The 13,193-nt window shown below is 43.1% G+C and overlaps 1 protein-coding gene across 2 annotated transcripts in view; it reads right to left on the reverse strand.

Moving 5' to 3' along the window:
* Nucleotides 1-13,193, reverse strand: part of ACER3 (alkaline ceramidase 3) — a 1,138,468-nt gene that overhangs the window by 541,825 nt on the left and 583,450 nt on the right. For both annotated transcript variants that reach the window (XM_044073355.1, XM_044073354.1), the window contains exon 8: nt 9,740-9,841. In XM_044073355.1, coding sequence (XP_043929290.1) covers nt 9,740-9,841 — 102 coding nt within the window. The remainder of the gene's footprint in view (nt 1-9,739; nt 9,842-13,193) is intronic.

The raw sequence follows: 13,193 nt of genomic DNA on the forward strand, positions 1-13,193 counted from the left end.
CTCAGAAAAACGTGATCCTGCGAAGGAGTCAGGAATGACTTCTGGAAATTTATGGTAAACATCAGGCTTTGCAAGAGAGAAAAATGGTAAAGTGAAGATGCTGAAGTAAGATCTCTTGAAAAAAGGCCTGAACAAACATGTCATCCAGGTAGGGAAATACCTGTATCCCCCCTTAGCCTGCAAAAAACAATAACAGGAATGAGGCATTTGGTGAAGACCCTTGGGGCAGTAGAGAGGCCAAAGGGCAAAGCAGAGAACAGAAAATGCCAGTTAGTAGTAGAGAAACAAAAACCTCCTGCAAAGGGGATGAATATGAATGTGTAGATAAGCATACTTGAGATCCAGGGGAAACAGAAAAGCCTGAGGAAGTAGCAGAGGAAACAAGGTTGGAAGGGATAGCATCCGAAAGGAAACGACCTTCAAAAAGGTGTTTAGATGAGAAATATCCAGACTGGGTGTCCAAGTGCCTTTTTCTTCCTGAGGACCAAACATATTCTGGAGTAAAACCCCATCCCCCTCTGAGGAACTGTTCTTTGAGCCAACAGGCCCTGAAACTCCTCTGGAAAAAAGGGCAGCTGTTCCTGAGCACGCTGTGGAATGTCCAAAAATGGGGTAGGAATTTCCAAACCATGTAATACCCCAGTGACGTATGGAAAGAACCCAAAAGTCTTGGGTGATCTTTACTCAAAAAAGAAGGGGAAGGGAAAGAGGAATTTGACTTTAGAACAGGATAATCAGACAGCACCTGGTTTGCCAGGAAAAGGAGACTTCTGAATAGGAGGAGTTTGGGCAGCCTTAGCAGGGGGAGCCCTTCTACCACCCTTTTTACCTTGGGGGGAAGTCGAGGCCGTCTATTAACAAAGGCAAGCTTATTAGGATAATTCTTCTGAAACCTGGGGACAGTGGAAACAAAAATATGCTTCAACTCCTGTAAGGCCTTGCCCTTTTCTTGCACGGGACTTGAACAACTCTGCAGCAACAAACAAATGCTTATTATCCAGAGGAGCATCCACCAGTTTAGCCTTGATATCATCGGCAAAGGCTGAAGTCTAAGCCAGGAATACCTCCTCAAACAAAAGCAGTAGCCCTATATGAAGCATCAGTTGCACCATAGCTGTATTTAATGGAATAGTGAGCTACTTGGGAGGATGTCTCAAGCAAAGCAAAAGCAGAAGCCTTCCCCTCAGAATTGGGGAAATCAGAAATAGTCTGACAGGCTTGAGAAAGAAGAGTCAAAACACACCTACAGTGGATATAAAAAGTGTACACACACCCCCTGTTAAAATGCCAGGTTTTTGTGATATATAAAAAATGAGACCACAATAAATCATTTCCAAACTTTTCCCACCTTTAATGTGACCTACAACCTGTGCAATTCAAATGAAAAACAAATCTGTTAGGGGAAAAATATTTAAAAAAAAAAAAAAACGTACTATAGGCTGGTTGCACAAGTGTCCACACCCTTAAACTAATACTTTGTTGAAGCACCTTTTGATTTAATTATAGCATTCAGTCTTCATGGGTACACATCTGCCATCAATTAGAGAGACTCTGATTAATCCCAAATAAAGTTCAGCTGTCCTAGTAGGATTTTCCTGACATTTACTCAGTTGCCTCCTACAGCGAAAGCAATGATTCACAGAAAGCTTATAAAGTATCAAAAGGATCTCACTGTTGAAAGGTATCAGTTGGGAAAAGGGTACAAAAAAATTTCCACAGCATTGGAAATACCAAGAACACCGTGAAGACAGTCATCAAAAAGTGGAGAAACATGGGATGGGACAACAGTGATATTGCAAAGAACTAGACGTCCCTCCAAAATTGATGAAAAGACCAGATGAAAACTGGTCAAGGAGGCTGACAAGAGACCTACAGCAAAACTGAAGGAGCTGCATGAATTTCTGGAAAATACTGGTTGCGTACTACATGTGACAACAATCTCCCATATTACTGCATGAATTTAAGGCAAATACTGGTTGTGTACTACATGCGACAACAATTCCCGTATTCTCCACATGTCTGGACTATAGGGTAGGGTTGCAAGACGGAAGCCTTTTCTTACACAGAAAAACATCCAGGTCTGGCTAAAATTTGCAAAATAATACATCAATTTCCCAAAAGCATGTGGGAAAATGCATCATGGTCTGATGAGACCAAGATTGAACTTTTTTGCCACAATTCCAAAAGGTACACTTGGTGCAAAAACAACTCTTGGCATCACCGACAGAACACCATCCCCACGGTGAAGCATGGTGGTGGACAGTATCATGCCTTGGGGTTGCTTTTCTTCAGCTGGAACTGAGGCTTTAGCCAAGGTGGAAGGAATTATGAACAGTTCCAAATACCAGTCACTTCTGGCCCAAAATCTTCAGGCGTCTGCTAGAAAATGAAAGATGAAGAGGAATTTCACCTTTCAGCATGACAATGACCCCAAACATACATCCAAATCAACAAAAGAATGGCTTCATCAGAAGAAAATAAAGTTTTGGAATGGCCCAGCCACAGCCCAAGTGCTTTTCAAGGAAGAGTGGGCAAACATTGCCAAGTCAAGACGTGCCTTGCTGATAGACTCCTACCCAAGAAGGACTGAATGCTGTAATTACATCGAAAGGTGCTTCAACAAAGTATTAGTTTAAGGGTGTGCACACTTATGCAACCAGCTTATTGTACGTTTATTTTTTATATTTTTTCCCCCAACAGATTTGTTTGTTTTTCAACTGAATTGTACAGTTTAAAGGTCACATTAAAGGTGGGAAAAGTTTTGAAATGATTTATTGTGGTCTCATTTTTTTTTACATCACAAAAACCTGGCATTTTAACAGGGGTGTGTACACTTTTTATATCCACTGTAAGTCATACATATCCGATAGTTAATAGCTCTACAGGCTAGAGTAGCAGAAGTACACACATTCTTACCCAGCCTCTCCATGGTTCTGCTATCCTTATCGGATGGCAATAATTTGGAAGGCTTATCAAAAGCCAAGGACACCACAGAGAGGTCAGCAGAGGGACACTTGTAAAGAAACTTGCGCCGTCCTCAGGCACTTTATAAAATCTATCAGTTCCAGGCACTTTATAAAATCTATCAGTTTTTTGGGGAGGAGGGGGTTGGGAGTCAGAAGCCTGAGAAGCAGTAGAAAAGGCATCCAGCAAGTTTGCAAGAACAGGAGAAACAGCAAAGGGTCTAGGATACTCCATTTGTAGAAGCTCAAAGTACCTCTTCTGAACATCAGACACCTAAGCACAGCCCAATTTGAATAATTCTATCAATCTAGGAACAGTATCACAAAGTGAAATTTCCGCAAAAGGAGAGTCAGGACTGATTGACTATCATTCCTCAGAACCATGGTCAAGTGGTGAAGGAATATGGGAGGAACAAGTCACAGACTCTGTCAGAAGTCTCCTTAGAAAAACCCTGTCCCCTGGGTCTCTTAAGAGGTGTAGAAAGAAGACCAGGGAAACTCCATGTGGAGGCTTAAGAGCCATAAGGGCATTAAACAGGCCTTCAGTGAAGTATTGCAATTCACTCTGAGGAACTTTTGGAGAAGGCTAAATATGTTTAGTTATTTGCTTCTTTTTCAGTGGGATAGCAGGCCTGAAAAATGTTGGAGGCTCTAACCCCTGATGGCACTCAATAATGGTAGTCGGAACCTATTCCCTTGCTAAAATTTGAGTAACACTGCCTGGCCCTTCAGTAATAACCATCAGTGGTTTCCCCTGTACATCCGAGGCAGATGTCTGCAAAACTTCCATGGACATGTGTGGCGCTGGATCCATGCTGGCTTTCAAAGTGGTCATGGCAGAGGAATCCAAAAATGAAATTGGAGGATCCCCCAGGCTTTTACCAGCCTTAAGACAGATGTCCAGTGGAGGGGGTATGGCCGAAGAATCAGATCAGACTTTCCTGGCCTCATTCTTTGCAGACCGGTAGCCTTCTGACTGGGAAGATCCTTTCATGATATCCTTAGACAACAATATAAGCCATTGGCTCACTAGGTAAATCACAATGGAAGAAACCCAAATGTCACTGAACTCTAGGTACACCACTAGTGATAGGTCTTTTGGAGGAAGTACAGCCAGCCATCCTAACTTCCTTGGTTCTATTTGAAAGCTAGTTGGCTTATCCAGTGCATTACACAGGGACTGATGCTTAGCTGGGAGAGTTTATCTATGATTCCCAAATGAGAAGTAATATCAAACTCCTTTAAGAGGTCTGGATATGCGATGTGAAATAATTTGCCTTCATCAATTGCTTGGCCACTTTTTTGAACAAGTCGACTCGTTAAAGTAGGCAAACCCTGCCCCTGATGGATGAGAAGTGGGTGGAGTTGAGGGCCACCTGCCAGCAGGATTACCAAAATGTAATGACTGCAACCAAAATGTAATGACTGCAACCTCAGCACAAGAGCTGTAGTAATTGGTTGTTTTGGACCATTTCTAGCTCTTTTGAAGTTCCCTGTTTAAAATCCGCCTCAGAGCGTTTTTTTTCTGGCTATACTACTCAGAGACAGCTCCACATGGTCCTGCAGAGTGGCCCTAGCTACAGAGAACTGAGAAAAGCGACTACTTTCCAGATTTACGTATTTTTTCTGTTTTTTACTTGGAATACCTTCTCTTGGTTATTTTAAACAAGCTTATACTGTTTTTTTAACTGCTTGCTGCATTATATAGTAACTGCACTTAAACTTTTACCTGGTCGACAATTGATCGAAAATCTGTTGTTTGTTTAATTTAACTGTTGAGGCTGCCCACTGAAGTGTGCTAGCCTGTGTAACTGATTTATCACTGCCTTCTGTATTTCTGGGTGTTTTCTATCTAAAAACAAAAAAAAAAAAAAAAATAATCCTTGTTTTCCCGCCTCTCCTCGACTAGTTTAGACCAGTTTACAGGCTTTGCTGTATTCTGGGCTGTGGTGTAGTTCCTGTGTTGTCCATTATGTTACTTGGATAGAAGGAAGTTTCTTTGCTCACCAGTGGGAGTGGGGAGCCTTGAGCAGCCTATCTGTCCCTGAAGGAGTGACCTCAGCACAAGAGCTGTAGTAATTGGTTGTTTTGGACCATTTCTAGCTCTTTTGAAGTTCCCTGTTTAAAATCCGCATTTGCGTGGCTTTGCACGATTGTGCGCAGCGCCGGTTAAACTTTTTCTGGCTCCGCCAAGTCTGCTCTTCAAATTTTCCCTTAGAAAGCTCTACTCTTAGAATAACCAGTCTACTCATTATATTATAAGCACAGCAGTTGTTCTCAAAGTTTCTCTTCTAAGCAAGCACTCTCAAACTCAAGTAGCACTACATCCACCTACCACCCCAACCACTTCCCTTAAAGGCACAGCACTCTCTTATAATATTCTAGCATGTCGAGTGGTAGATTGCTAGCATCTTCTCCTGTTCAGCTGGTTAATATGGGAATCTTGAGACAATGCTATAATTGTCTCATGTACACAGACAACCCTCTCCTCCTCCCAACAAACACAAATACATGTGAGAGATGCAACTATATAGCCAAACTGGAGGCTGAACTCTCTCTCAACTCAGGACTGGCAAGACCAGACAGGAGGAGAAGGTAACCACACACACAATAAACCCAGTCACACATAGACCTACCCCAACTGCAAATCAAGCACATAACACAAAAACATACTCAGAGGCTCTATTAAAAAACTTACCAAAACAACAGAGGCTCCCAAAGCAGACACCCAAAAATCCACCACCTCAAAACATAACACATGCAACACATACTTCAATAAATCGGTGTGTCAATAAATCACAGCCCTTAAGGCCAAACACTATGCCTGATACACTAGTGATAGGTGACTCTATAGTCAGACACACTGACGTCCCACTTACCAGGCTGAGCAAGGAGAGGGTAACGGTAAGCTGCCTATCAGGGGCTAGGATCCGCCATATAACACACGCACTCAGGTCACTCAAAAGCACGTACAAATATGACTCCGTCATTGTCCATGCCGGCGTGAACGACCTGAGACATACCTCCTTGGACTACATGAAAAGAGACATAGAGGAGCTCTCTGATTATGTAGCCCAGGCTGGTATGACCCTGACCCTGAGCAGCATCCTGCCCTCACCAAGAATGATGCCACAATACAAAAACAAGATGATCAGCTTTAATAATTGGCTCAATTACTGGTGTCATTCTAGGGGGATCCAATGTCTGTCTGCTTGGGATGACATGCTGGACAAGCCACGCTGCTTCGCAAGGGACGGCTTGCACCTGTCACCACTGGGCTTCCGGACATTGGCAAAGGCTCTTGCCACCCCCATAGTGCCTTTTTTAGGCAAGGCTCAAAAGACGAACCCACCTCCTTAGAAAACAAAAATGGAAACAAATTAAGGGTAATGCTGCTCAATGCCAGAAGTCTAAATCTCAAGATGCAGGCTTTCGAAGCACTCCTCAGTATGGAGAACATTGATGTCTGCGCTGTAACCGAGACCTGGTTCAAGGCTCCTGAGAGCACCCCAGCACTACCAGGCTTTACCTTGTATCATGCTTTTCGGCCCCAAAACCCGGGCCGAACCACAAAGGGTGGGGGGAGTTGTCCATATTCATCAAGGATACCCACACCACCAGGTTAGTGGCAACTCATGAAGCATCGGAGACCATCCAGGTGCAGCTAACCGTAGGCAAAACTGCTATACAACTGGTTGCATGTTACAGACCACCCTCCCAATCTCAAGAACCCCACTCAGCCTTCCTGAAGACATTGGAAGATATGAATGTCTCACCAAATACCATCATATTGGGAGACTTCAACTACCCTAACATAGACTGGGTGCACTATTCTAGCCCTAACACCCTAGCCCAAAGGTTCCTGGAATTCATAAACTCAAATGCAATGGAACAGCTAGTCACCTCTCCCACAAGGGGGGATAATATACTAGACCTGATCATCAGAAACATGGGGACAAAATGCGCCACACCGGAAGTATTCCCCTCACTGGTGAGATCTGACCACAAACTAATCACCCTGGATATACATTTACCACCTCCACCCCAGCACAAAAGACTACAGTGAGAAACTTCTCAAAAGCCGACTTTACACTTCTCAAGACTGAGATGGTATCATTTAAGCCCACAGGGCCAATGGAAACCACATCCCACAATGCTGAATCCTACACAAATGCTTTCTACGGACATCTCCAAGAATGCATGGATCGTGCAATCCCAAATAAAACCAAGACCCTCTCCACCAAAGGAAAGCGTCCTGTCTGGTGGACCCCAGCCATAAACAAATTGTATAACAAAAGAAGGAAGCTACTGCAAGACAGAGCAAAATCCCATAAAGGGAAGGCATCTCTGATCAGCACTAGTAGAAAGCTACGTTCTCTCATAAAAACATCCAAGGCCAACTTTGAGAGAAAAATCGCCAAGGACACTAAAGATAACCACAAGGCATTCTTCAGTTATGTTAGAAACCTGGGCGGAAACCCTCAGATATGCTCAGAGTTAGTACACGACAAAAAATTTACCGAACCCACAGATATTGCCAACATTCTGGCAGACAGGTTCAGTGCAAATTTCTCCCCTCCCTCACCTCCAAAAGAAGAAATATTCATCCCAGCTGAATGTAACCTCCCTGTCATCTCTGATGTCCAGGTGAGAACCGCCCTCAGCAAAGCAAAAAACACAGCATCTATGGGACCTGATGGTATCCCCAGCTGGTATCCCCAGCTGCGTGATACGTGAACTCCAAAAGGAGCTAAACCCGTATATAAAAATGTTATTTAACCTTAGCCTTACTACAGGATATGTACCTGAACACTGACGTACAACAACAGTGGTCCCACTCCACAAGGGAGGCTCCAATACAGACCCTGGGAACTACCGCCCCATAAGCTTGACCAGCCTGGTTTGCAAAGCTATGGAAAGAATTATTATGGAACTCATAAACAACGACATTGGGGACCTACAGACACTTGATCCCACCCAGTTCGGCTTTGTAAAGGGCAGATCCTGCCTTTTGAACCTGGTTGACTTTTTCGAAACAGACACTAGAGCCATTGATGAGGGCAAGGTAGTCCCATACAGCCTACCTGGACTTGGCTAAAGCCTTCGACACAATACCCCACTCGGGGATCATAGATAAGCTAAACAGCTTAAATGTAAATCCATATGTCACAAGATGGGTTGCAAACTGGCTAAAGAACAGAACCCATAAAGTCAAGATTGCGGGAGCCATGTCAGACTCAAAGCCAGTCACAAGTGGTGTCCCACAGGGCTCTGTCCTGGGACCCCTCTTGTTCGGCATTTACTTCTCAGATGTGAAAGCAAACATGGGAGGGTTGTGGCTGACAAAGTTCGCAGATGACTGCAAAACTAGGCGCCATAGTCGATACACCAGCTGACACATACATCCTACAGAAAGGCCTCACCGAAATGGACAACTGGTGCCGGAATCATGGCTTTAAACTGAATGCCAAGAAATGTATAGTCATCCCCTTTGGGAAAAACAAAGTACCCACAAATTATCACATAGACAGTAACCCACTGAGTACTGAAAAAGTAATCAGAGACCTGGGGACCCAAGTTGATAGTGACCTCTCATTTGACACCCATGTTGCCAAAGTGGTTAGAAAGACTTTCTACCTTGCCCACCTTATCATGAAGGGGTTCACATCCAGATCAAAGGAGGTCATCGTGCCCCTGTACTCCTCCTTATCAGGCCCATGATTGAGTACAATGCCCCATTTGGTATGTACCTCACCCGGCACTTACAACAGCTGGAGAGACCCCAGAAGTACCTCACCAAGAGGATCAAGGGTCTCCAACATATGTCATATGCTACCAGGCTAAAGAAACTCCAGCTCTATTCAGTAGCATACCGCCTGCTCAGAGGTGATCTGTGCCTGACGTACAAGGCCATGTCCAACCAGGAATTGATGGACATGCTCCACCTCAAAAATTCCAAATCCATAAGAACCACGAGAGCCAAAGATTTAAACCTCAGTACAAACATGAATAGAACATGCTGGAGGGACAGATTCATAACTCAGAGGCTTCCCATACTCTGGATCAGAATCCCAGTTCATGTTAGGCAGAGCCCCTCACTGACTCTCTTCAAGAGAAATCTTGATGAGTGGATGGGAGATCGTAGGTTTACCCCAGGGTTCACCCCTGTGTCGCTACTTGACAGAGGCACAGTAAACTAATTTTAATAAGTAAGGGGGTCTTCAATGTGTCACTACTAGACAAAGGCACAGTATTCTAAATTTATTCTATACACCTTAGTACCACTACATGGGGTGGCGAAAGCCACATCTCTAGGGCTAGGCTTGCAAATGCCCCAGGGCAGATAGCCTAGTACTAAACTATGAAACTAAACAGTGAAACACGAACAACATCTGGGTGGAGTTCTACACTGTCACACCCTGTTACCTTAAAGTCACTGATAGAAAGAAGGTGCAGCATTGAGAACCGAAGTACAAGTTAATACCTGAACTTACCAAGGATACTGCTGGTTCAGCAAAACATCTCCTGACAAGACAGTGTATTCCGGCAAAATATAAACCTGGCTCAGCTTATTTTGAAATTTGCTGTTACAATTATTATGTATCAAGCAGACTAGGTATGTGGACATTGCCTTAAATTAGTTCCAGAAAAGATGCACTTGCATGATATTTGATGATGTCCCTTTCAATGTGCAAAATAATTGTTGTATCATTACTTTTGCAGTTCATATAATAGTTTTATTATATCAACGGAATCATTGTCTCCACACTTCTTACCTCCATGTGTCACAGAAGATGTTGTCTATATTCCATAGTGCAAATCCTATCAAAAATACTGTTAGTGATGTATACGCAAGAGATCTCAGCCATGGGTACACCCTGAGGAAAAAAAAATACTTTTAATAAGACCAATGTATTTTAATATGATACAGTATATAGTAAATGGCTATAGAACACACTTATGTGAGAAATACATACATGTACTTAGCACATCAGATAATCTGCAAGAAAAGCCCTCTGCAACAGGTTAGTGCTGGGATTTTCTCTTCCAAGATCCCAAATGCAGCCAAAATTCTTGCATTATCTATCTCTCATACACAGGTGGTGGTGAGCCTCCACCACTGCACATTTTGACATCATGTGCAGGGAATAGTGGGCAGGCTAGCCAGCCCCTGCTCCTCAATTTGAATTTGATACAATGAGTGAGTGTACCAGTAAAGGTAGATAAATGAGAAAAAAAAATTATGCCCACCTTCCTAACCTTCAAGAAAATCCATCCAGTGAAGATGGATGAAGAGTCCATCCAAAGACATGCAGGGGGATTAGGGGGTAAATACTCACTGCAGAGAACCTTTAAACATTGCCAGCAGACATGCTGAACACGTATTAGTCACACCTGATTTCAAGATCCTCGAAAGTGCATCTCTACTGGAAAGAATCCAAAGCAGTACAACAAAAGCTTCCTATGTGGCATAAACTGGGAGGGAGATCTAAATGCCAAAGGATTCAGAAGGCAGAACCCCGGCTATAAAAGTGCTTTAAAAAAAAGCTTTGCCTTTGGAATCAGCCCATCATTTCCCTAAGAAGGGCCTACCACAGACACTGACAATTCCAGACCCATAAGTCTGATCAGCCTCATATGCAAAGCAATGTAAAGACTTATGCAACTAATCAATAAGGACATAAAAAACCTTCTAACACTGTACCTGTCTCAGTTTGAATTTGTCAAGGGCATGTCATACTCAACCTGGTGGACTCTTTTTGAAAAGGTAACCAAAACAATGGATGAAGGTAAAACTCTACACACCGTATACTTTGACATGACCAAAGATTTTGACAATTCCACACTCAGGCATAGCAGAAAGAGCTAAATAAACGCTGACGTCATCCACTGGATTGCCAACTGGGTCACAGACAGGATGCAGGAAATCAAAATAGGGGAAGTTACCTCCACAAAGAGCCCAGTCACCAGGGATCTGTGCTGGAACCTCTCCTGTTTGGCATATACTTCTCTGAAGGGAAAGTCAATACCAGAAGGCACTGAGTGACTAAATTGGCAGATGACAAAGCTAGGTGCAGTTATTGACTCCTCAAATGATTTAGTCAGGATGGTTTGCCCCAAATAAATAGGTGGTGCTATAATCATGGACTGAAACCAAATGCCAAAAAGTCCATTACTGTATCCTTTGGGAAGTCATCTACTCCAAGGACCTACCACACTGACAATGATCCCCTAAGAGCTAACAAGCTGTTTGAGATTTGGGCACTTGTATGGACATTCACCTAATCTTTGATCATCGAACCTCTGACCAACATGGGTCCACTGTTGTAAGAAAGTCCTTCTACACTGCACAACAAAGGGACTGTATCTAGATCTAGGGTTGTCACTGTCCCCCTTTATTCAGTCCTCAGACTGATGAGTATAATGATGATGACAATGAGTATAATGCCCCCCTTTGGCATGGTATCTGTCAAAATACATGCAACAAATGGAATGCCCATACAGATACCTTACTAGATGGATAACAGGCCTAAACAATATCCTAGATGCAATGACTCAGAGCCCTGTTACCGCTGTACTCAAAATCCTTCAGACTGTTAAAGTGACCTGTATCTGGCATGCAAGGCATCCTCCAACCCAATATCAGTGGCTTTACTGTATATCAAATCAAATGACATCAGAAGTACTCAGCCTAGGGATCTAAACTTCTTCTGTGGAATTAACAAAACATTTTGCAGGGACAGGTACATCTTGCAGAGGATATCACTGCTCTGGAACAGATTCCCCATTCGCGTAAAACAAAGCTCATCCCTGTCCATATTCAAGCACAACTTGGATCTGTGGAAGGAAACCGAACATTTATCCCAGGACTGCCCCCTCAGTACTGCTAATGGACAGAGATGGCTTTTAAATGCTTCATCTTGTACATGGGTCCCCTCAAATTATCTATCCAGTGATCCCAATTATCTTCAATTGGAATAATATATAATTAATGACCATAGGATAGGTACTGAAATGGCCAGCAAGGCCAGCTAGCCCGGTACTTACCTGTGAACTAGACCTGAAGATCTTAAAAAGGAAAGCCTTCCTGAATATAACAAAGCTGAAATTTTGAAGTCTCCCTTAGGCAGAGTTAGTTTCTTGAACCATCTACTGCAGAGGTCCATAAAAGTGTGATAACAGAGATAAGCTGATTCAAGGAATTTTTAAGCCTTCCTTCTCCAATTGGTGGTAGAATAAAGAAGTCCAGGAAGCCATCAAAAGAAAGGAACAATGCAGGAAAAGGAGGGACATAGAAAAGACCGATGAGGCTAAAAAGAGATCTGGCTAGCCAACGAAAAAGCTAAAATGGCAGTCTCAATGGCAAATTACAAGGTGTCTGAGAAACTCTACCAGCTTCTGTAAAGTGACTGAGAAGATGGCACAAAGAAATATGTGGTTGCAAGGTAAAGACAGTAGTGATCAGGCATTATCTAGAAGGCATGCCAACAACTACAACAATATTCTCACCAGTCTGGAGGACACCAAAGGCAGATGGAAGGAGCACTTCCAGCAGCTGCTGAATTAAGGAAATACCACAGAAGCTGTACTGCAGCCTACATCAAAAGAAGAAGAACCCACCCTAGAAGAAGTAAGAACAGCACTAAGGAAATTCAAGACAGGGAAAGCAGCAGACGCTGATAGAGTCACAGAAGATATGATCAAGATGTTGACTGAGGTAGGAGAGAAATGGCTACTGAGGGTACTCATTGTGGTATGGAGAGAAAGGTGTACCCCAGATGACTAAAGGATAAACATATCCTAGTGTCAGTGTATAAAAACAATGGGGGCACTCACACCTGTGGGCAGTACAGGTGTATTAACCTCTTATTACACTACTTAGAACAGCTAGAGAGTAACTGAAAAAAAATAAGCAGAGTAGTAGAAGATAAGATGAGAAATGAGTACTTTGGATTCAGTACAACCAGCCCAATATTTTCAGTGTAATATATGGTGAAAAAGAAACTGGAGATGAGGGCAGTGTCCAACTGGGCACTCAAACTAGAAGAAGGCATATGACAAAGTCCCAAGAAAGCTGATTTGGGCAGTCTTGAGATGGACTGAGGTCCTGAAAACATTGACTGAACTGGCTCTGGATGACTGCTATTGTTGAAGCATCACTCCAACCCCAAATACAAAAACTGGAAAAAAAATGGTTGTGGATGAATGGATGTACAAGGACCTAATGAC

The sequence above is a fragment of the Protopterus annectens genome, chromosome 5.part1 (assembly GCF_019279795.1).
Source record: "Protopterus annectens isolate FY-2018-M chromosome 5.part1, PAN1.0, whole genome shotgun sequence".
NCBI classification, from domain to species: Eukaryota; Metazoa; Chordata; order Ceratodontiformes; family Protopteridae; genus Protopterus; species Protopterus annectens.